A 25,849-nucleotide genomic window follows, 5' to 3' on the forward strand; every position below is an offset into this window, starting at 1 on the left:
GTGGGCTCCTTAGTTGCGGCTCACTGGCTCCTTTAGTTGTGGCATGTGTGCTCCCTAGTTGCAGCCAGTGGGTTCCCTAGCTGCAGCAGGCAGGCTCCTCAGCTGAGGCTTGCCGCCTCCTTAGTTGTGGCATGTGAACTCCCAGCTGCGGCATGCATGCGGGACCTAGCTCCCCAACCAGGGAATGAACCTGGGCCCCCTGCATTGGGAGTGCAGAGTCTTAACCACTGCGCCACCAGGGAAGTCCCTCTTCCCAACTTTTATAGTTATTTCCTTAGGATAAATTCTTAGTAACAGAAATACTGTTTTAATGATTAAGTATTTTTATGACTCTTGATCAATATAATCAAATACTATCCCAAGAGCATTACACTAATTCATATTGACACACTGGATGCCTTTAAATATTCTACCTACATGTTTCCTTATTACAAAAGTAATTCATACTGAAAATACTAAAGAATATAAAGAAGGACGATAACCCTGAATTCCACTCCCCAGAGATAAGCATTTCGGTAAAATTCCTTTTGTACTGGATTATATTACCATGTCTGTCAATTTTATTTCTTTGCAATGTGTCCATTTTAAACTTGGTGATGTAGTTTACATTATTGGTCTATAACCATCTCTTTATAAATTAAGGACATTAACTTGTCCTTTTGGTTGAAAATACTTTCCCCCATTTTGTCATATGGATTTTTTTTTTTACATCTTTATTGGAGTATAATTGCTTTACAATGGAGTGCTAGTTTCTGCTTCATAACAAAGTGAATCAGTCTCACACACACATATGTGTCATATGGATTTTACTTTATTTGTTTACAAGTTTCTGACATAAGAGTCTAATATTTTAGATAATCAAGAATATTGGTACAACCCCTTGTAATTTCTTCTATTGATTTTATGCTCTGGAAATATTTCAACCAAGCTGAGTGAAATACATATATTTTCACCTAGGGTTCTTTTTTTTTTGATGGTTTTATTTTTACCAACAGATCCTTTAAATCTTTTAGGAATGTATGCTAATGTACAAAGTGATGAAAATTATTTTCATCCAAATATTCAATATTCACATTCTAGGGTCTGTTTTAGAGTTATCTATTCTGGTCTCTTTTATTGGTCTGTCAATTTGTATTATTTTAACTGTTGTGCCTTCACATGTTTTAATATATTGTTGTAAGGCAAATCCCCTGCCCTATCTTGCTCTTTATTTTCAACACTTCCTTTGCTACTTTTATCTACTTATTTATGTGTAATGATGACACAGGTAATCAAAAGATAAATTACTCAGTCAATTATCTGGCAGACATGTGGTTACAGGGAAGTGAGAACACAAGCATCTCTGTAAGTAACAGTTTTCTTAGAGAAGTAAAGTTGTGGTAACTACCAAGCAAAAACCTACAGTAGATACACAAAATATAAAGAGAAGGGAATCAAACTATAGCACTATGGAAAATCATCAATTCATTAAGGAAGACAGTAGGAAAGGAAGAACTGGGAACTATTGATCCAAAGCAGCTAGAAAACATGAAAAAGATGGCATTAGTAAGTCTTTAGCTGTTATAAATCACTCTAAATGTAAATGAATTAAATTCTTCAATCAAAAGGCATGAAGTGGCTAAGCAAATAAAAAAAGAACTAACTATATGCTGCCTATAGTAAGAGATTCATTTCAGTTTCATGGACATACATAGGGTCAAAATAAAGAAAAAGACATTCCACACAAGTAGAAACCAAGAGGGAGCAAGGGTAGCTATACTTGTATCAGACAAAATAGACCTTAACTCAAAAGCTCTAACAAGAGATAAAGAAGGCCACTACATAATGACAAAGGTGTCAATTCGTCAAGAAGATTTATAACAAGCATAAATATATATGCACTTGACATCAGAACCCTCAAATATATTAAGCAAATATTAACAGATCTGAAAGGAAAATAGACAACATAATAATAGTAGGGGACTTTAGTAGCCCACTTTCAACAATGGACAGATCATCCAGGCAGAAAATCAGTAAGGAAACCTTGGACGTGAACTATACTTTAGAACAAATGGATCTAACAGACGTATACAGGATATTCTGTCCAACAGCAAAAAAAATAAAAATACCATTCTCCTCAAGTGGACCTGGAACATTCTCCAGGACAGATTATGTGTTAGGTCACAAAATAAGTCTTAACAGGAAAAAAACTGGAAAATTCACAAATATACGGAAATTAAACAGTACACTCCTAAACAACCAAAGGGTCAAAGAAGAAATCAAAAGGGAAATTAGAAAAAAACCTTGAAGTAAATGAAAATGGAAATACCACACATCAAAACCTAACGGATGCAGCAAAAGCAGTTCTAATAGAGGCATTTATAGCAATAAACACTTACATTAAGAAAAAAGAAAAATCTCAAATGAACTTCACACCTCAAGAAACTAGAAAAAGAAGTTAAAGTAATTTTGGCTAACCTTACTTGTGAGAGCAGAATACTGAAACCCGGGGATCAAAGCAAACACAGTAAAAAAAACAGCTCAGTCTTAGAAGTTCTACGAAGACCTTTATTACATTTTCTCTACTGGTATGCTGCTTTTCCCTCTTGGTCCTTCCCCTTGGATTAGGGCTGTTAAGTACAGTTGATCCTTGAACAACACGGATTTGAACTGGTGGGGTCCACTTATACACAGATTTTTCTCAATAAATACATACCACACTACCACACCATATGTGGTTGGTTGAATACTCTGATGTGGAACAGTGGTTAAAGAGAATACTCTGATATGAAACAGTGGATAAACAGTGAATACTCTGATATGGAACAGTGGATAAAGATATGGAACAGTGGATAAAGAGGTTCAACCGTAAAGTTATAGGTGGATTTTCAACCACACGGGAGTCAGTGCTCCTAACCCCCAGTTGTTCAAGGGTCAACTGTATTCAGAATCGACAAACTAATCTGTGCTTTAGAGATCAGATGCCAAACTAGGTTTAAACATACTTAATTATGGTTAATTCTTTTTGGGGTAGAAAAAGCATACTAGAAGCCAAAAATCAAGAATCTTAAATGTATGTATAACTCAATCTTAGAACTTAGGATAGTAACAACATATGGCAATTAAGTACCTTATTCAAGGGTATGGCTCACAGGGTCAATTTTGAGTTTTATTCACAAGATGTAAAATGGTTCACAATCATAAGTCACTGATACAACGTAATAAATTACTAGCTTAAACTGTCATCTCCAAAAGATATCCTTGACAAATGACACATAAAGTAGTGGATCGTATGAATAGCTGGTTCTAGTAAATTCTCATTAAAACAATCATCATCAGAAAAAAGCAATGACAGCATTACTGAACCCAGAATGTTAGTTCCATGGGTTGGAATAATACAATTTCTCCAGACCTCAAGTTCTTTATATAAACTGGGTGTTGTATAAGATTTTCTTTAAGGTCCTTGTCAGCTCTGAGATTTTATTAAGTGAAGGGTTACTTTTCTTGCTTTGGGTATCAATTTTACTGTCACAGATTTGGTGTTAAAGATAATTTTTCTCTCTTGCAAAATCTGTTCAGACATTGTCCAAATTATACTGTAAGAGGTGACAGGACCCTGGTGTTAAGAAATAATTTATCATAAATCATTTGGAAAAGTGTATCTGGGTAAGAGTTAAGGGATTTTGCCAGATAAATTTATTATCATTTCCTCCCAAGCATGGTTAAGTGGTAATATGAGGCATAAGTCCTGAAGCAAAAAAAATTAGCTTTAAGGAGGAATTACCAAAGTATTGGGGAAAGTAAAATTTAAAGACCAATGTATATCATGGTTCAAAGCAAGCAATTTAAAATTCAGGTAACCTATATGAAATAAATGGTGAATTCTGTGTAACTCACACCATGGTTATTCTAGTTACAACTTACAAGAGATTCATAACTGCTGCAAGGAAACTATATTAAATGTTTAATTAACAACTCCTCTCATGTGTCAGTACAGAGAGAATGTTAGTGACTCAGCATTTGAATCTAATGATATATCTGTGTTCACTCTGAAGTCTGAATGTAACTAATTTTCAATTTTGAATCTAAACCACTTATAAAAGAATGCTTATGCTCCTCTTAGCCTTATTATATCTGATTCCAGCCAAAATCAATGTTTTAAGTCAACCAAGAGCAGCACTTTAGATAACTAGAGAAATACTCTGAAGAAAAAGACTTAATTGCATTGTTTTAGTACCTTGGGTCTTTTTCTGTGTAAAAACGTTCATTACGCCTGTTATCACCAAAAGTGGCTCGATATACATCATGACAGCGAAGGTTCCTCTGGAAGGTGTAGAATAAAACATCTTCATCTTCTTCATCCTTTACCCATTCTAAAAGAAAATAATTAAAGAATTATATATATCCACCTACTTACAGTTTAAAATAAAAAAGGCACAGTGCATTCTAATTTTGAGTGCCAAATAGAAGAGATGTGCAAGTTTATCCCTGGAAATCTAAATCTAACATAGGTTTGACTATGTCTAACCCTGTTATTTATAAGCCAGAGATATTTCCAGAGAATAAGATACTACTACATCAATTCTAAGTTTTCAAGTAGTTATTAGTCTCAGGGTACTCAAGTTTCTAAATAAGAGATGAATATTCAATATTTAAGAAAGACTTTGGTAAAGTCACATTTGCTTTCAGGAGATGAATTATGTTTAAATCTACAACCTCTAAATCTGAGGAAATTTTGGACCATTTTCTCTCATGCCTAAATTTTTCTGCCTGTTTTCAAGCCACAGCATATCTCAAACTACCAAATATGGTGTTTTCTAGATCTTACCAGAGGCTGTCAATGAAAGTTTTCACACAATTACATCATGACTGCCACCTGGCTGACAGTGACTGTAAGACATTATTGTATAGTATGCATTCTGATTTTAGAGACGTTAAAATGTACAAGAGGTATGCCTTAGAATGAATTAGATACGGTATAATTTCTATTCACTGCAAAAGCATTTAGTTATTAAACAATGGGGAAATTTATGGCAGAAAATAAAAAGGGAGGATAAAATATAAACATATATATCAGTGATAAATGATAAAATTTAAAGTTGGTTCTATTGGTAAAAATATCATAGCTTTTATTGAATAAGTTAGTTCATCGTGTTCCAGAGTTCCTTGGTAGTGACCCTGGGCAATGTGCTATAATGGCTTAACAAGATGATGTGAAATGAAAAAATCATACCCAAGCTTAAAGTTGAATAAAATATTAAGAGACAATTTATATGTGAAAATGTACTCTAAATAATAGCAAAGAATTACTGATATATTAACATATACTGTACAACCTGGACTCCGATTACAATACTTTTAAAAACATGAACATGAATTTGGATATTTAACTAAAGAAGGGAAGGTCTCCTGAATAAGAGGCACAGAGGAAGGTATGGAGTCCACAGGGATAAACGGATCAGGCATTCATCTTCTCATTCACTCACGTGAGCAAGTAAAAATGTCTGCAAAGTGTGGACAATTCTCTTTACTGTTGCCTTTTCAATGTAGAAGACTGTTTTGGTTGGTGGCTTACCAAAACTGGACACATTTGGGAAAGAAGCTTCCATTACAGGTTGATCACTGAGCTTCACAACTACACAGGTAGATGCTTCAGAATCTTCAGTTCTTATCTTGGCAGCTACATATTTTTCATCAGGAGCAACTCTGATACAATCAATGAAGGGTTGCTCTAATTTAAGTTCCTCCAAATTGAACAAAACTTCATAATTATCATTGTCTGCTGCATAAAGAAAAGGATAAAGGAGATAATTCCACAAAATATACTTCAAAAAATTTTAAAGGGTATTTCAATGTTTTAAACTAGCATTCCGCTTCTGTAAGAGGCTACATTTTGGCATCTTTGAACGCTAACAGCAGTTTGATGTGTACAGAAAATAGCATTAGTATTTAATACTACCCTATGCTATTCAATATTATTCAATGCATCAACCTATGTGATGTTACTTAATAGTTATAGTCTAATATTTGTAGACCATATAGAACCTAGAAAAGTAAGAAAACGTAAGTGACCCTGAATAGTCTATATAGTGCCTAGCACAGTATCCAGGATTTGGTAGATGCTCAAAAAATGCTGGTTCCCACCTCCATTCTCTCTGCCAAAGCTTTTGAATGTAGCTGTTAATTATATCTTAGGCAAACCCAGAAATTAAAAAACTACTCATTTAAAAAAAGAAAAAAATCAGAAATTGAAAACAGATATTTTCTATACCTTTGAAAAATCAATACCAAATTTCCAATGAAAAATGTGAAACCTGAAAAATCAGATATTTCTTAAAAGGAAAAACTGTTTTGTACCTTCTTCATCTTTGGAACGAACCAAACAGCAGCCCTCTTGATAATAAACAAAACCACCATGTTTAATCTGACAATGAAAAGCAACAAATGGTTTATTTAATTACAATTTATTCAAAAATTTAAAAACAATTTAAGTAATTGTTTAGTGATCTGACTAGTCAAGATGAAGAAATGAGATCTTTTATAAGCAAACGTGTTGCAGTCTACGAATGAACATATAAAAAATACAAAATGAATCACTTTTTACAACATAGTGATTAAGATATGGTTTTCATATGTTTACAATCAATCACTGGAGGAGTTTCTAATACATAAATGTAAGAGGCAACAAAGAGAAGGCATTAACGAAACCTACGTCAGTTATGACTGTACAATCCACTTTAGCTTTACTTCTGGAACATTTGACAATTAACAGAGATCAAGTGGCATCTTTAAGATAATCCAAAATGATGTAGATGTGGAAACTGTGACTTAGACTAGTCTGAAAACCCAGTCAATTACTTTCTGAGAGTCTTGCCTTTAAAATATGCTGTCACTGCCAATTGTCCACGGTTTGATCTGATTTTACACAAAGCATCTCACCCTCTGTGAGGGTGACAGATATAGACAATTTAAGATTGAAAGACTATTACCAATATATGAATCATGCTCTTGTCTAATTCCTACATATTAAATGCAACTGACTGATATGATTTCAGGTAGCTTAAGACAATTACTACTTGCTAGTTAGTGGCATAATTTGAATCTGGAATTCCTCATCCTTAACCTATTGCTATTTCCATTCTAGTATGTATGTAATTTTCATTCATAAGCTGTGGTTGTTTTCCAATCTTACTGAAAAATTTTCAACATGAACATGCATGTTCAATCTGTTTCAACGGAATATTTATGACTGTGGTAACCAGAAAACAGTCAAACAAATACTTGGATTTCACGGTATTATACTATTTAAAGTGAATTTTCTTTTATTAAAAAAAGTACAGATAGAACAATCAAATACTTTTCAAGTAATAAAACATTATGAGTTAGTTTCATTTGAACTTCTCCTTGGGAGTATTTAAAAAATTTAAAAACAGAATTGGTTTTTTCCAAAAACCAGAATTAACATTATATGCTTGGAAATTCATCTTGGCTTTGATCTTTATAATTTATTTAAAGGACCATACTCAGCTTACTCTTTGTTCTTTAAGATTTTCAGCATATTTTAAAGGCCAAAAGCAGTCTAATTTTGATGTGGGATTATGTTTATAAATCACAAGGTATTTTACTTGTATCCTGACTGGTAATATCAGATTTTAAAAAAAAGATATGATATCCTACCTCTGCATTGATGATTTCGTATTCTTCTTGTGGCTGTGTTTCTAATTTTGTTCTCACTTTTTCAAATGCATCCATGTTTTCTGAGAGGGATTTTTTGTTTTCTTGTTTAATAGGCAAAAATTCCTGGAAAAAGTTTTATCAGTATGATCATAATATTTCAACTAGGGAGAAAACCTTTGCTTTTTAAAGGTAATTCTTATTTCCTTTTCATTCAAGTACTACAACGTTAGGTCTATACCTATGAAATAATATGCATTTCACAGATCTTAAATGTTTCATAAGCTCAATAAATTATTTCCTCTTTTTCATTTAAAAATGTAAACAAGTAAGGTGGATACTTGATGACTATACTATTAATTCAAATGGCTAAGTCCTTAAGATGCAGTAGTACTAAGAAGCGCTGGAGAGTCTTCAGAAATACTATGAGAAAGCAGTAAAGGAAATCCTATGAACATTTACATATTTAATAGCCAGGTGTGAGAAGTAAAAGTCTACTGAGTTTTATAAAGTACTGAAATACCTCCTAAAAAGGGGAAAATATCAAAGGGAGAGGAAGACATTATCATTATTAATAAATGTTCACTATTATTTTATTCACAGCAAGAGTTATGATAAAAAGTTTTTCGTACTTTATATCTTCATTAGCCATAATTTTTCTTCTCATGGAGATAAGGAATCCTCCGCATAGAACTGTTTATTAGCTCAAAATGCAAATTAATGCTTTATAAAACAGAGCTTCTCTTTGAGGTTAAAAAATATATATACACTCATCTTCAAAAAGGAAAAATAATGGAAAATTAACAAGTAGAGATATAGGTGAAAGCTAAAATAAAGCACTCAGTGTCTTATTAGGAGTATCTAATAAGCTAACAGCTTAAGTAAGTTGATCTCTGGTGAGCATATAAATATCACATGAATTATTAAAATTTGGATAAGGCAAAACCTCAGTTGTCAAATTAAAAAAAGGGTTGAGGGGCTTCCCTGGTGGCGCAGTGGTTGAGAGTCTGCCTGCCAATACAGGGGACACGGGTTCGTGCCCCGGTCCGGGAAGATCCCACATGCCGCGGAGCGCTAGGCTCGTGAGCGGCCCACGTGGCCGCTGAGTCTGCACGTCCGGAGCCTGTGCTCCGCAACGGGAGAGGCCACAACAGTGGCCTTTTTGCTTACCGCAAAAAGAAGAAAAATAAATAATAAAGGGTTGAATAATTCAACACTCCACAGGTTTCCCTTGCTTAAGGAAAATAATTCTAGCCAAGATTTTAAATGTCAGCTTTCTGCCAAAGATGACAACTGTAGTGATTTGTGCCAGAACGAGCACTAAGCCTTTGGTTAGGACCTGCAACAGCTGGTAAATATTTATTGCACAAGGGTATCCATGATACTTTACCAACAGTGTAGAGAATGTAAGCTATAAATACAGTTTATATCACAAAGTGTTTACACAATCTAAAATTAAACACAAGAATAAAACAGAAAAATCACCAAAGCAAATTAAATGAAAAAATAATCATTCTCACGAAGTTTTTCAGAGTTTTTGAGATGCTTTATGATTTGGACTAGATTCACATTACCAAAAATGGCTACTACAGTAGTCTAAATCATTCAGTCTCTACTTCAATTGAAGTCTCTACTTCAACCATAAAATTAATATGATTGAGTAATGATTTGAAATTCAAATTCTAAAGGCTCATTTTTGTTTTTTTTAGTATTTCTACAAAATCTAGTGTTAACCTTTAGTGAGGCAAAATATCTATACCAATAATTTCCTATTATCAACCAAAGCACAAATCAGAAGATCGCTAGAAATCTATCTTGAAACTATAACTTAGTGGTAGAAGCTACCTTTTCATATCCAGTTATATGCTTATCTATTCTGTTAATTCCTATTAGAACTTTTGAAGTACAGTCAGGATGGCTATGAAGAGAGTATCTCTTTCTACTACCTTGCAGCTCCTAGCACACTGTAGGTGAGGAGCTGGGCTCTGTGGTACGCGGGCCTCTCACCGTTGTGGCCTCTCCCGTTGTGGAGCACAGGCTCCGGACACGCAGGCTCAGCGGCCATGGCTCACGGGCCTAGCTGCTCCGCGGCATGTGGGATCTTCCCGGACCGGGGCACGAACCCGTGTCCCCTGCATCGGCAGGCAGACTCTCAACCACTGTGCCACCAGGGAAGCCCGGCTCTGCCACTTTTAAACACCCATTCTTATTGAGAGCCATGGCCAATGCCAGGCTAAGGCAACAGAGCTGGGCCCAATATCTATCCTCCTAAACTTATTTTACACTCTTGATTAACTTTTTTCTGTGTCACAAATCCAAATAAATTGAGCTTACATGAACCAAAATAACCCTGAAAGCAATAGGATTTTTAACTGCCTTAATAAAATGGAAGTAGAATTCGAGAGTTTCGTAAATAATTCCTCAAAAGCAATTACTTCCAGGGAAACTGAGATTTTATATAATAATCATAAAGTACTCCAAATTGATTTTGGTTTAAGTTCTGTCCCCAAGAATACCCACTGGGTGTTTTAAGCTTTCATTTCAATGCCAGCTAGCATTACCATTAGGGTATGCAGCTAAACCTATCCATTTTAGCCAAGTATCTTAATGCAGGGGTTCCCAACCTCTGGGCTGCGAACTGGTACCTGTCTGTGGCCTGCTAGGAACCGGGCCATACAGCAGGAGGTGAGCGACAGACGAGCGAGCAAAGCTTCATCTGCTGCTCCCCATTGCTCGCATTAGCACCTGAACCATCCCCCCATCCCCCGTCCACGCAAAAATTGTCTTCCACAAAACTGGTCCCTGGTGCCAAAAAGATTGGGGAACACTGTCTTAATACATGAATAGACTATTGGTTTTAAGGGAATATAGTACCTAAAGGAGCTGAGGTGAGGAGAGCTTTAAATTTTAAGAAAGTTACATGTACAGTATCACTCAATTAGTGGAAAAATGAAGAATTCCTTCCCACCTTCTGGGTGGCCCACCACAAAACCATTTTACAACATAAACTCTTAAGACAAGAGAATGGAATATGTAAACTTCACATTTTATTAATTAATTTATTTTTTGGCTACACTGCGTGGCATGCAGGATCTTAGTTCCCCAACCAGGGATCAAACCTGTGTCCCCTACAGTGGAGGCGTGGAGTCAACCACTGGACTGCCAGGAAAGTCTCTGTAAACTTTATTATAGCAAATAATAATGAACTCTAAAAACAGAAAATAGCACAATAGAAGAACAGTGGGCAGCTTTTAGTCAAGATGGTGCCATTAATTAAAGGCTCATTCCAAGTCTGGGGCAGGGAGAGTAAAAAGTAGGTTTAGGTCATTTTGTGTCAGAAAGCAAGAAGTGTTCAAAGGTTCATGGAGATGTGTCAAAAGAACACAAAGGCCAGTTTAAAGGGGCTCCTACTAGCCACATTTGGGACAGTTTGAGCATCAAAAACAATAATGACTGTAACTGATTATAATAAACTGAAAAAAATAAAAACAGTAATTTAAAAAGAAGCAAAAAACAAAACACACACCTAACTAAAATAAAAAAAATAAAAAGAGGGTACAAAAAAGGGGGAAACTCTTCTTAACAGAATACTACCACCTAATAAATGTAGAAAGAATAATAGAAATAGAAAATCATTAGCAACCCCCAGTGAAACAAATGATTAGGGTAAAGATCATCCTTGGTTATTAAACTCATTAGATGAAGTGATGTCAGGTAATAAAATATTTGCACAAAGTATTACCTTAAGTCTACTTAGTAACTGCAAAGGCAATAATGGCCTGTTAACAATGGAGAGAACTAGCAGTTATCACCTTAACTGAAATTGTCAAGCTTAGCACCATTAATAATGGGACAAGGGGCTTCCCTGGTGGCGCAGTGGTTGGGGGTCCGCCTGCCGATGCAGGGGACACGGGTTCGCGCCCGGTCGGGGAGGATCCCACATGCCGCGGAGCGGCTGGGCCCGTGAGCCACGGCCGCTGGGCCTGCGCGTCCGGAGCCTGTGCTTCGCAGCGGGAGGGGCCGCAGCGGTGAGAGGCCCGCGTACCATAAAAAAAAAAAAAAAAAAAATTGGGACAAGCTGAGATTATGTGTCTTCCTGAAATAATGTTAATATGAAACATTTCAATTTAAGACAGAAAAAGAGAAGAGTAAACCTAAAGGAACTAGAAGAAAGGAAATAAAATTAATTTGTTTCAATTAAGTTGATACAGTAACTAATGAGAAGACCAACAAAACAAAAAAGTTGGTTCTTTTAAAAAATGTACTAAGGGGCTTCCCTGGTGGCACAGTGGTTGAAGAGTCCGCCTGCTGATGCAGGGGACGTGGGCTCATGCCCCAGTCTGGGAGGATCCCACATGCCGCGGAGCGGCTGGGCCCATGAGCCATGGCCACTGAGCCTGTGCGTCCGGAGACTGTGCTCCGCAACGGGAGAGGCCACAACAGTGAGAGGCCTGTATACCGCCAAAAAAAAAAAAAAAAGTACTAAGAAAGACATGTATAGCAAAACTGATTAAAAAAAAACATTACAAGTGAAAAAGTTGGCATAATTACAGATATAGTAAAGATTATTAAAACTTACAATAACATTCTTTATGCTAATATATTTGAAAACATGATAGAATGGATAATATTCCAGAAAATAAATTACCAAAACCAACTAAAAAAAAAAAGAAAAGCTGTATAAGCTAATAAATATCAAAGAAATTGATAACTAAGTGTTCCCTTCTTAAAAGAGACACAAAACCCAGATACTTTCAAAGGTAGCTTTCTCTAATCCTCAAGGAAAAGATAATCTCATATGTCAACTGTTTAAGAAAAAAATGCCAACTATTTAAAACTACTCAACTTATTTTAACAGGCTACTATAACCCTGACACTAAAACTAGACAGTAACAATATTAGACAATTAAAAACCAATCTTACTGTAAAATATGGATTGAAAAAACTAAAATAAAATTCATAAATCAATGTATTTTTAAAAAGCACAAAATAAAAACAATAATAGTAACAATAAAATCCTATGTGACCAAGTAGGATTTACCTTAAGAATGAAAGGATGGTTCAATGTTAGAAAAATCCATCAATCACAAATAAAGGAAATAAATCTTAGGCCCATTTCCACTAATGCAGAAAAAAACAGAAAATAATGCACTTAAAAAATGATAAAAACCTTAAATTAGGAATAGAGAGGAACTTCCTTGACTTAATAAATGATCTCTCTTTTTTTACACAAAACCATACTAATCATCTGTGAAACTCTTTTCAAGACTCTTAATTATATTCATTTAAATATCTAGTTATATTTGCTGCTTATTTTCTTATTCAAAAAGTGACTGTTAAATGAAGGAAACTAATTGTTTCCAATGCTCCCTGCTTCTAATTTGTCTCCTTGAGCCCAGTAAGATTTTTGCCCTTCTCATTCCACTGACTGCTCTTGTCAAGGTCACTGATGGCCAGAGATATTATGGGGGGGAGAGACAAGATGGCAGAGTAGAAAGATGTGAGCTCACCTCTTCTTATGAAAACACCCAAATCACAACTAACTGCTGAACAACATTGACAAAAAATTCCTGGAACCTACCAAAAAAAAGATATCCTACATCCAAAGACAAAGCCACAACGAGATGGTAGGAGGGGGGCAATCATGATAAATCAAATACCATACCCATCAGGGAGATGACCCAAAAACTGGAAAATAATCGTATCACAAAAGTTCTCCCACAGGGGCAAAAGTTCTGAGCCCCACATCAGGCTCACCAGCCTGGGCATCTGGCAAAGGGAGGAGGAGCCCCCAGAGAATCTGGCTTTAAAGGGCAGCAGGTTTTGATAGCAGGAATTCCACAGGACTAGGGGAAACAGAAACTGTACTCTTGGAGGGTGCACACAAAGTCTCATGTGCACCAGGACCAAGGGAAAAAATAAATGACCTCAAAAGAGCCTGGGCCAGACCTACTGGCTGGTATTGGAGGGTCTTCTGTGGAGGGGTGGCTGTGGCTCACTGTGGGGACAAAGACACCGGCAACAGTAGTTCTGGGGAGTACTCATTGGTGTGAGCCCTACTGGTGGCTGCAATTTTCTCACCAAGACCTGGCCCCACCCAACAGCCTGTAGGCTCCAGTGCTGGGATATGTCAGGCCAAACAACCAACAGGGCAGGAACACATCAGCAGACAGGCTGCTTAAAGTGTTCCTGAGCACAAAGCTTCCTGCTAAACACACCCCTTGACATGGCCCTGCCCACCAGAGGGACAAGACCCAGCCCCACCCACCAACGGGCAGGAACCAGTCCTTCCCACCAGGAAGGCTGGACAAGCCTCTTAGGTTCATCCACCAGCAGGCAGACAGCAGAAACAAGAAGAACTACAATCCTGTAGCCTGTGGAACAGAAACCATAATCACAGAAAGTTAGACAAAATGAGATGGCAGAGGAATATGTCCCAAATGAAGGAACAAGATAAAATCGCAGAAGAACATCTAAGTGAAGTGGAGATAGGCAATCTACCTGAAAAAGAATTCAGAGTAATGATAGCAAAGATGATCCAAGATCTTGGAAAAGGCACAGACTCAGAAAATACAAGAAATGTTTAACAAAGACAGAGAAGAACTAAAGAACAAACAAACAGAGATGAACAATAAAATAACTGAAATGAAAAATACACTTGAAGGAATCAATAGCAGAATAACTGAGACAGAACAGGTAAGTGAGCTGGAAGACAGAATGGTGGAAATCACTGCTATGGAACAGAATAAAGAAAAAAGAATGAAAAGAAATGAGGACAGTCTAAGAGACCTCTGGGATAACATTAAAGGCACCAACATTCACATTACAGGGATCCAAGAAGAACAAGACAGAGAGAAGGGACCTGAGAAAATATCTGAAGAGATAATAGCTGAAAACTTCCCTAACGTGGGAAAGGAAACAGTCACTCAAGTCCAAGAAGCACAGAGAGTCCCAGGCAAGATAAACCGAAGGAGGAACATGCCGAGACACATAGTAATCAAACTGACAAAAATTAAAGACAAAGAAAAAATAATAAAAGCAACAGGGAAGAGCAACAAATAACATAAAAGAGAATTCCCATAAGGTTATCAGCTGATTTCTTAGCAGACACTCTGCAAGCCAGAAGGGAGTGGAGGATATATTTAAAGTGATGAAAGGGAAGAACCTAAAACCAAGAATGCTCTAATAAGCAAGGCTCTCATTCAGATTCAATGGAGAAATCAAAAGCTTTATAGACAAGCAAAAGCTAAGAGAATTTGGCACCACCAGACCAGCTTTGCAACAAATGCTAAAGGAACTTCTCAAGGTGGAAAAGAAAAGGTTGCAACTAGAAACAAGAAAATTAAGAATGGAAAAGCTCACTGGTAAAGGCAAACATACAGTAAAGGTAGGAAATGATCCACATAAAAATATGATATCAAAACCAGCAATCGTGAGGAGAGTACAAATTCAGGATATTGGAAATGGATTTGAAATTAAAAGACTAGCAACTTAAAACAATCTTGTTTACACATAGACTGCTGTATCAAAACCTCATGGTAACTGCAAACCGAAAATCTACAATAGATACACCACAAAAAAGAAAAAGGAATCCAAACACAACAGTAAAGTCAGTCATCAAATCACAAGAGAACAAAAGAGGAAGGGTCGAAAAAAGACCTACAAAAACAAATCCAAAACAATTAACAAAATGGTAATAAGAACATACATGTCGATAATTACTTTAAATGTAAATGGATTAAATGATCCAACAAAAGACAAAGACTGGCTAAATAGATAAAAGAATAAGAACCATATATATGCTGTCTACAAGAGATCCACTTCAGATCTAGGGACACATACAGACTGAAAGTGAGGGGATGGAAAAAGCTATCCCATGCAAATGGAAATAAAAGAATGCTGGAGTAGCAATACTCATATCAGACTAAATAGACTTTAAAATAAAGAATGTAACAAGAGACAAGGAAGGATACTACATAATGATCAAGGGATCAATCCAAGAAAAAGATATACCAATTATAAATATACATGCACCCAACATAGGAGCACCTCAATACATAAGGCAACTGCTAACAGCTGTAAAAGAGGAAATCAACAGTAATACAATAGTGGGGGACTTTAACACCCCACTTTCATCAATGGACAGATGATCCAGACAGAAAATCAATAAGGAAACACAGGCCTTAAATGACACATTAGACCAGATGAACTGAATTGATATTTACAGAGCATTCCATCCCAAAGCAGCAGAATACACATTCTTCTCCAGTACCCATGGAACACTCTCCAGGACTGACCACACGGTGGGCCACAAAGTGAGTCTTGGTAAATTTAAGAAAACTGAAGTTGTACCAAGAATCTTTTCCAACTACAATGCTAGGAAAAAAAAACTGTAAAAAAACTGTAAAACAAAACAAAACAAAAAACTGTAAAAAACACAAACACATGGAGACTAAACAATATGCTACTAAACAACTAATGGATCACTGAAGAAATCAAAGAGGAAATCAAAAAATACCTAGAGACAAATAAAAACAAAAGCAGGCCAATCCAAAACCTATGGGACGCAGCAAAAGCAGTCTTGAGAGAAGTTGATAGCAATAAAATCTTACCTCAGGAAACAAGAAAATCTCAAATAAACAACCTAACTTCACACCTAAAGCAAATAGAGAAAGAAGAACAAACAAAACTCAAAGTTAGTAAAAGAAATCAAAAAGATCAGAGAATAAATGAAAGAGACAAAGAAAACAATAGAAAAGATCAATGAAACTAAAAGCTGGTTCCATGAAAAGATAAACAAAATTGATAAACCTTTAACCAGACTCCTCAAGAAAAAAAGGTAGAGGGTTCAAATCAATAAAATTAGAAATGAAAAAGGAGAAGTTACAATGAACACCACAGAACTACAAGGGATCATAAGAGACTACTACAAGCAACTATATGCCAATAAAATGGACAACCTAGAAGAAATGGACAAATTCTTAGAAAGGTACAATCTCCCAAGACTGACCCAGGAAGAATGGAAAATATGAACAGACCAATCACAAGTAGTGAAATTGAAATCTGTGATTAAAAAACTCCCCACTAACAAAAGTCCAGGACCAGATGGCTTCACAGGTGAATTCTATCAAACATTTAGAGAAGAGTTAACACCTATCCTTTTGAAACTCTTCCAAAAAACTGCAGAGGAAGGAACACTACCAAACACATTCTATGAGGCCACTGTCACCCTAATACCAAAATCAGACAAAGATACCACAAAAAAAGAAAATTACAGGCCAGTATCACTGATGAAGATAGATACTAAAATCTTCAACAAAATATTTGCAAACTGAATCCAACGATATATTAAAAGGATCATACACCATGAAAAAGTGGGGTTTATCCCAGGTATGCAAGGATTTTTCAATATCCACAAAACAATCAGTATGACACACCGCATCAACAAATTAAAGAATAAAAACCATATATGATCATCTCAATAGAAAAAGCTTTTGACAAAATTCAACACTCATTTATGATAACTCTCCAGAAAGTGGGTATAGAGAGAACATACTTCAACATAATAAGGGCCATATATGTCAAAACTATAGCTAATATCAAACTCAGTGGTGAAAAGCTGAAAGTATTTCCTCTAAGATCAGGAACAAGACAAAGATGTCCACTCTTGTCACTTTCATTCAACATAGTTTTGGAAGTCCTAGGCATGGCAATCAGGGAAGAAAAAGAAATACAAGGAATCCAAATCGGAAAATAAGAAGTAAAACTGTCACTGTTGCAGATGACATGATGCTATCCATAGAAAATTCTGAATAAGCTACCAGAAAACTACTAGAGCTCATCAGTGAATTCAGTAAAGTTGCAGGATACAAAATTAATACCTAGAAATCTATTGCATTTCTATGTAGTAACAACAAAAGATCAGAAAGAGAAATTAAAGAAACAATCCCATTTACTCTTGCATCAAAAATAATAAAATATCTAGGAATAAACCTACCTAAGGAGACAAAAGACCTATAACCGCAAAACTATAGGACACTGATGAAAGAAATCGAAGATGACACAGACGGAAAGACACACCATGTTCTTAGATTGTAAGAATCAATACTGTCAAAATGACTATACTACCAAGGCAATCTACAGATTCAATGCAATCCCTATCAAATTACCAACGGTATTTTGCACAGAACTAGAACAAAAAATTTTAAAATTTGTATGGAGACACAAAAGACCCTGAATAGCCAAAGCAATCTTGAGAAAGAAAAACAGATCTGGAGGAATCAGGCTTCCTGACTTCAAATTATACTGCAAAGCTACGGTAATCGAGACAGTATGGTACTGGCACAAAAACAGAAATAGAGATCAATGGAACAGGATAGAAAGCCCAGAGATAAACCCATGCGCCTATGGTCAACTAATCTACGACAAAGGAGGAAAGACTACACAATGGAGAAAAGACAGTCTCTTCAATAAATAGTGCTGGGAAAACTGGACAGCTACATGTAAAAGAATGAAATTAGAACATTCTTTAACACCATACATAATAATAAACTCAAAATGGATTAAAGACCTAAATGTAACAGCAGATACTATAAAACTCTTAGAGGAAAACATAGGCAGAACACCCTTTGACATAAATCGCAGCAATATCTTTTTCAATCCATCTCCTAGAGTAATGGAAATAAAAACAAAAATAAACAAATGGGACCTAATTAAACTCAAAAGCTTTTGCACAGCAAAGGAAACCATAAACAAAACAAAAAGACAACCCACAGAATGGGAGAAAATATTTGCAAAGATGAGATCAACAAGGGATTAATCTCCAAACTTACAAACAGCTCATGTGGCTCAATATCAAAAAAACAAACAACCCAATCAAAAAATGGGCAGAAGACCTAAATAGACATTTCTCCAAAGACATACAGGTGGCCAAGAGGCACATGAAAAGATGCTCAACATCACTAATTACTAGAGAAATGCACACCAAAACTAAAATGAGATATCATCTCACACCAGTCAGAATGGTCATCATCAAAAGTCTACAGGGCTTCCCTAGTGGCGCAGTGGTTGAGAGTTCACCTGCTGATGCAAGGGACGCGGGTTCGTGTCCCGGTACAGGAAGATCCCACATGCTGCGGAGCGGCTAGGCCCATGAGCCATGGCCACTGAGTCTGTGCATCCGGAGCCTGTGCTCCACAATGGGAGAAGCCACAACAGTGAGAGGTCTGTGTACCGTGTATAAAAAAAAAAAAAAAAAAAAGTCTACAAACAATAAATGCTGGAGAGGGTGTGAAGAAAAGGGAACCCTCCTACACTGTTGGTGGGAATGTAAATTGGTACAGCCACAATGGAGAACAATATGGAGGATCCTTAAAAAACTAAAAATAGAGCTACCATATGATCAAGCAATCCCACTCCTGGGCATGTATCTGAAGAAAACCATGGTTTGAAAGGATGCATGCACCCCAATGTTCATTGCCATGCTGTTTACAATAGCCAAGAATGGAAGCAACCTTAATGCCCATCGACAGAGGAATAGATAAAGAACATGTGGTACATATATACATTGGAATATTATTCAGCCATTAAAAAGAATGAAATAGTGCCATTTGTAGCAACATGGATGGACCCAGAGATTATCATACTAAGTGGAGTCAGACAGAGAAAGGCAAATATCATACGACATGGCTTATATGCGGAATCTTAGAAAAATGATACAAATGAACTTATTTCCAAACTGAAACAGACTCACAGACTTAGAAAACAAACTTATTGTTTGGGACTTCCCTGGTGGCGCCACGAAGAATCTTCCTGTCAATGCAGGGGGCATGGGTTCAATCCCTGGTCTGGGAGGATCCCACATGCTGCGGAGCAACTAAGCCTGTTCGCCACAACTATGGAGCCTGAGCTCTAGAGCCCATGCCCCACAACTACTGAAGCCCAGGTGCCCTACAGCCCATGAGCCACAACTACTGAGCCCACGCACCACAACTACGAAGCATGTGTGCCACGACTACTGAGCTCACGTGCTGCAACTACTGAAGCCCGCGTGCCTAGAGCCTGTGCTCTGCAATAAGAGAAGCCACCACAATGAGAAGCCCATGCACTGCAACGAGAATTCCACGCCCTGTGACAAACAGTAGCCCCCATTTGTCACAACTAGAGAAAAGCCCGCACGCAGCAACGAAGACCCAACGCATCCAAAAAATAAATATTTTTTTAAAAAAGAAAAACTTATGGCTAACAAAGGGGAAAGGTGGGTGGGGGGAGGGATAAATTGGGAGTTTGGGATTGACATATACACACTACTATATTTAAAATAGATAACAAACAAGGACAGTACAGGGAACTCTGCTCAATATTCTGTAATAACCTAAGTGCGAAAAGAATTTGAAAAAGAATAGATACGTGGGTATGTATAACTGAATCACTTTGCTGTACACCTGAAACACAACACTGTTAATGAACTATACTCCAATATAAAATAATAATTAAAAAAAATAAGATATTACTTCATTAAAAAAAAGGTCACTGACAGCCACTACATCACAAAGTACAAATGTTAATTCTAGGGATTCATAGTACTTGACCTATCAGTATTATGAAACAGTTGATCACTTCCTCCTCCTAAAAAGACTTTTCTTCACTTGGCTTCCAGGACACCTCATTCTCATTGTCTGCCTCCTATCTCACTGGCCCTTCTCAGTGTCTTTAGCTAGTTCCTACTCAACTCCTTGGCTCTTACCATCAAAATACCCTGGACCACTTCTTCTTTTTTTTTTTTAAAATGTTGGTTATTCTTGTGTGTGTGTGTGTTTTTTTTTTTTAGATGTTGGGGGTAGGAGTTTATTAATTTATTAATTTATTTTTGCTGTGTTGGGTCTTCGTTTCTGTGTGAGGGCTTTCTCTAGCCGTGGCAAGCGGGGGCCACTCTTCATCGTGCTGCGCGGGCCTCTCACTATCGCAGCCTCTCTCGTTGTGTAGCACAGGCTCCAGACGCGCAGGCTCAGTAGTTGTGGCTCACGGGCCTAGGTGCTCCATGGCATGTGGGATCCTCCCAGACCAGGGCTCGAACCCGTGTCCCCTGCATTAGCAATCAGATTCTCAACCACTGCGCCACCAGGGAAGCCCTGGACCACTTCTTTATCTATAGTGTACACTAATTCCTTTGGTGATCTCATCCAGTCTCATGACCTTAAAAGCTATTTATGTGCAGAGGACTCCTAAATTTATATGTCTAACAAGTATGTCAAAAAATGTCCAAAACTGAGCATCCAATTTCCCCACGTACCCTCTCCCCACAAAAATCTCCTGTTCTGTAGGCAATCTTTCCTATTTTCATAAATAACTCTTTCCAAGCTGCTCATGCTTGAAAGTATTAGTCTTCTTTGTCTTTCTCTCTTGCCACAGTCAAGTGATCTGCAAACCTTGTCAATTCTACTTTCAAGATATATCTAGAATCTGACCACTTCTCACCTTGTACTATGCTGGTGGTACCAGTATCGTTTCTCCTTTGGATTACTGCAATAGCCAAAATGCTCTGTTTCTGCCTCTATCTTCCATAGTTTATTTTCAACAAAGGAACTAGAGTGAGCCTGAAGTCAGATTATATCACTCCTTCACTCAAAACCCCATCCAATGGTTTTCCCATCTCACTCAAGAGGAAAAATCCTTATAATGGTCTACAAGAGCCTAAAGGATCTTGCCCCATTACCTTGCTGACCTCATCTGCTACTACATTCCTCCCTCAACCACTTACTCTGAGCCACACTGGCCTCTTTGATGTTTCTTGAATATGTTAGGCTTGCTCCCACCTTACTTTCTTAGAACTTACTGTGCCCTATGCCCAAACACCTACTTGAAGCTATTGCTCAAATGTCATCTCAGTTAGGCTTGCCTTGACCACTCCACTAAAATCACAGTTCACCCTATCCCAACATGGCCTATCTAATATTTCCTTGTCCTATTTTATTTTTCATTGTACTTATTGCCTCTGACATACTTTATATCTTACTCACATATTTTTTTATTCTTTCTCTATCCCTAGAAGTAGAATGATAAGCTCCATGAAGGCAGATATCTTTGTTTCCTTTGCTCAATGCTATATACACAATGGGAAGAATGATGCATAGCAGGTGTTCAACAAATAATTGCTGAATTGAATGAAACACAGAGAGCACAAAACATAAAAATTTAAAAACTTATTTAACAAAAGATATCATAAACAAAGTGAAAAGAGCACAAATATAGAGAAGATATCTGCACAAATAAAAGACAAAGGATATGTAAAAAACTCCTATGAATCAGTAAGAAAAAGACAAACTTAATAGGAAAAATGGTCAAACATCATCAATAAGCAATTCAGGAAGACAAAATCAATGGTGTCAATAAACATGAAGAGATGCTCAACCTCATTATTAGGGCAATGAAAATTAAGCAACAGTGACATACTCTTTACCCATCAGCAGGGCAAAAAGGTCTGATAATATCAAATGTTATTCAAGATACAGAGATAGGATTCTTATATATTCCTTTCTATCTTGAGTGTAAGATAGTTCTATCAATTCAGAAATTAATCTAACAAGAAACATTAGGATGTGAATACAATTAGGAATTCCAATTCTAGATATAGACTCTAGAGAAAGACAAGCACACAGGGAGAAGGAGATACATACAAGATTGTGCTCTGCAGCTTTATTCTTGGGTAAGTCTGGAAATTGGAAACAACCTACATGCTTGTCCAAAGAAAACAGATTAATTGTGGCCTATCATAGAATATTATGCAGTTGTAAAAAATGAAACAAAGATACATATATTAACGTGGAACCTCAAAATCAGAATGTTGAACAGCAAAGCAAGTTATACAATTGTATGTACATTATTTACCTAAAGTTGTAAAACATGCAAAACAATATTATATATGATCAGTGGATACAAATATATATGCTATCAAATTACATAAAAATAGAATGGGGCTTCCGTGGTGGCGCAGTGGTTGAGAGACCGCCTGCTGATGCAGGGAACATGGGTTCGTGCCCCGGTCCGGGAAGATCCCACATGCCGTGGAGCGGCTGGGCCCGTGAGCCATGGCCGCTGAGCCTGCGCATCCAGAGCCTGTGCTCCACAACGGGAGAGGCCACAACAGTGACAGGCCCGTGTACCACAAAAAAAAAAGAATGGAAAGAGGTTAAGGACAATGATCACCACTGGGGAGGTAAGGAAGATAATGTGATCAGGGAAGTACATAGGAGTCTTCAAATACATCTGTAACTTTGCTGGTTAAGAAAAAAGTCACACTGAGTAGTGGATACATGGGTATTTGCTATGGTATTCTCTCTCTCTCTGTATATATCTGTAGTGGCTTATAATAAAAGATATTTAAAAGAAAGGTGATGTGAATCAAGTTACCTGAGGTTTGGTTCTGACTCCATTAATTTTTATAATTTTTAAAAATTTTATCTTGGGCTCAGTGACTTTAGTTTTTTCATTTATAAAGAAAGAACTCACGCATTTCCTGATTTCAAAACTTACTAGAATGTTATGGCAATCAAGAGTGTAGTACTGGCCTAAGGACAGACATACAGATCAACAGGATAGAACTAACAGTCCAGAAATAAACCCTTACATTTATGGTCAGTAGATTTTTGATAAGTGTGCTAAGAAAATTCGATGGGAAAAGAACAGTCTTTTCAACAAATGATGCTGGGCTAAGTGGATGTTCACAAGCAAAAGAATGAAGTCAAACTCTGATCCCTCATAGCACATACAAAAAATAAATTCAAAATAGACCAAAGACCTAAAGAAAGCTCAGATTAGATGATTTCTTTGGTCTTTCTTCAAGCAATAAAAGTTATGGTTACATGAAAAGAAAAAATCATTCATTCAACTATTAACTCATCCACAAACATTTATTGGTTATCTAGTATGTGGCAGTCATTAATGCTACGTGTTGGGCATATAAAGATGTACATTGTAAAATTCTTGCCTTCAGGGACTTACCAATGTAATGGAAAGAGGAAAAAAATTTAAATAATAATAATTATATAATAATAATAAGTAGCATAGAAGTAAATACAGTGTCATGCATTTTATGGCTTCAACCACTACCTATACATGGACCACTCTTCCCAACTTTCAGACTCATATATCCAGCTGATGAGCAAAGTCTCCAAATCAGTAGTGAGTTACATTTACTCCTTCTCCTTCCTCACCCTTAACATCTGAGTAACGGTAAGGCTATACATGTGACTGTGAAATAAGTCTGTTCGAAACATAAAGATGATCCACATGTGTTTTCAAATGTTGTGATTTTGAAAAGTTAACACGTCTATCCCAGTTAAGGGGGATATCACCCTCTAATCAAATACAATAAGAAATCGGAGGGAATTCCCTGGCAGTTCAGCAGTTAGGACTTGGTGCTTTCACTCCTATGGCCCAGGTTCAATCCCTGGTTGGGGAACTCTACTAAGTGGGATAAATAAAGATCAGAGTCGCTTTGTGTCAGTTTAGGTCAGGTTTTGCAAAAAAAAAAAATAAGTAAATATTTTTGTAAGGGACTTCTGGATTTTAGAATCCAAATAGATCAGAGATTATCACCCTATGTTCTCTATTATTCTACTAAAATGCCCCAAATAAAATGTAATCACTGTAACTGTGAAGTTTGACTGATTCTATCTCTTCAATCCTCCCTCAAATCTTACACTTTTCTCCATTTTTCTGGCTATGTCCTTAGTTTAGGCTCTCATCTTCATTCACCTTACTGACAAGGCTTCCTACTTCCAATCTATTTTCTGCAATTCTGTCAGAGTGATTCTTCTAAAATGCAAATCTGATTGCATCTACATTTTTCAATGAATTTCTATTGCTTTTAGGATGCAGTTCAAATTTCTCACAAGATTTACACAACTGCCTATACATGATCTGGCCCCTGCTTACTTTTTCTGGTTCATCTTTGACCATTTTGGCTACAGTACTTGTAGGGATTGCCCTCTCTCGAAGTGGGGCTCTTACAAATGTTGCTCCCTATGCCTGGTATTTCCTTAACTACACTCTCAGTCCTTTCTATTTTGTCTAGCTCAATCCTTTATTTGGGGACTTAGGTTCAAGAATTACACTGCAACCCACAGAATGGCATTCTATAAAATAGATGTAGGCCCCTATTTATGGGGACAGTCATTCACTCAACAGTATTTATTACTATGTCATGCACTGTCTCAGACAATAGGGAAGCAGTATTGAACTGACGACACAGACCCTGCCCTTATGGAATTTACATTTCAGCTGGAAAGACAAAAAAAAAGGACACTGAAGTAATAATTGTGGTAAAGTAGTGAGAAGGAAACAAGGTTAAGGTAAAAAATGAGCTTCAGTTACTTTGATTACCATGGTCAGAAATGGCCTTTCTCAGGAGGTAACATTTAATCAAGACATAAAATAGGAAAAGGAACTAGACATGCAGGCGTGAATGGGATTAGGGATTAGTATGTAAAGGTCCTGAGATAGATGGGAAAGAGCTCTGTTCTTTGATCCAGGAGATGACCATTGTAGCTTGACCAAAGTGAACGTGGGCAAAGTAGCAAGAAATGAGATCAGGGCTAGATCTTGCAGAGTCTTGGGGAACATGACTAGGAAAATGGAGTTTATGTGTTAAGAACTTCTGGAAAGGTTTTAAGCTACAAAGTGACATGATTTAATTTATATTTTAAGATCACTCTTCTAAATGTATGAAAATGTGTTGGAAGGGAAGATGCAAGCAAGAAACCTAGTTAGGTGGCTTCACCAGTTGTCCATGTGAGTGACGATGGTATAGATGGAGAAATATGGACAGATTCACCATACATTTTAGAGGTTAATGCAATGTGTTTCTGAAAGCATGTCAGACATGATGGTATACATGACTTGGAGTATATGAATATTTAATTAGAAAGACTATAACTAGCACATCAGACTGGTGACTTACTACTATTCCTTGGGATGAGACAAGTTGGTTAAACAAAAATAATTAAGTAAATAATAGGCTAGGTGGTATAGTGACATGGTAAAAATCACAAAGCTCATTTGGTATGCACTGTTAACGGATGTGATGGCAGGGTAAAGGAACAGAAGGAATAAAATATGTTTCCCCATGTTCTGCCTTGAACAACTGAGTACAGAGCCATGAGATAAGAGCTGAGTCAGGGCTGGGAGAGCTGAAGTT

At 36.9% G+C, this 25,849-nt stretch overlaps 1 protein-coding gene across 3 annotated transcripts in view; it reads right to left on the reverse strand.

Annotated features, from left to right (window-relative positions):
• The window catches only part of PREPL (prolyl endopeptidase like), a 55,281-nt gene that overhangs the window by 18,500 nt on the left and 10,932 nt on the right, over positions 1-25,849 (reverse strand). For all 3 annotated transcript variants that reach the window (XM_007459959.1, XM_007459960.1, XM_007459961.1), the window contains 4 exons: positions 7,657-7,779; positions 6,337-6,403; positions 5,555-5,761; positions 4,217-4,352 (listed from right to left, as the gene is read on the reverse strand). In XM_007459959.1, coding sequence (XP_007460021.1) covers positions 4,217-4,352; positions 5,555-5,761; positions 6,337-6,403; positions 7,657-7,779 — 533 coding nt within the window. The remainder of the gene's footprint in view (positions 1-4,216; positions 4,353-5,554; positions 5,762-6,336; positions 6,404-7,656; positions 7,780-25,849) is intronic.

Source organism: Lipotes vexillifer, unplaced genomic scaffold, assembly GCF_000442215.2.
Source record: "Lipotes vexillifer unplaced genomic scaffold, Lipotes_vexillifer_v1.1 scaffold666, whole genome shotgun sequence".
Taxonomy (NCBI): Eukaryota; Metazoa; Chordata; class Mammalia; order Artiodactyla; family Lipotidae; genus Lipotes; species Lipotes vexillifer.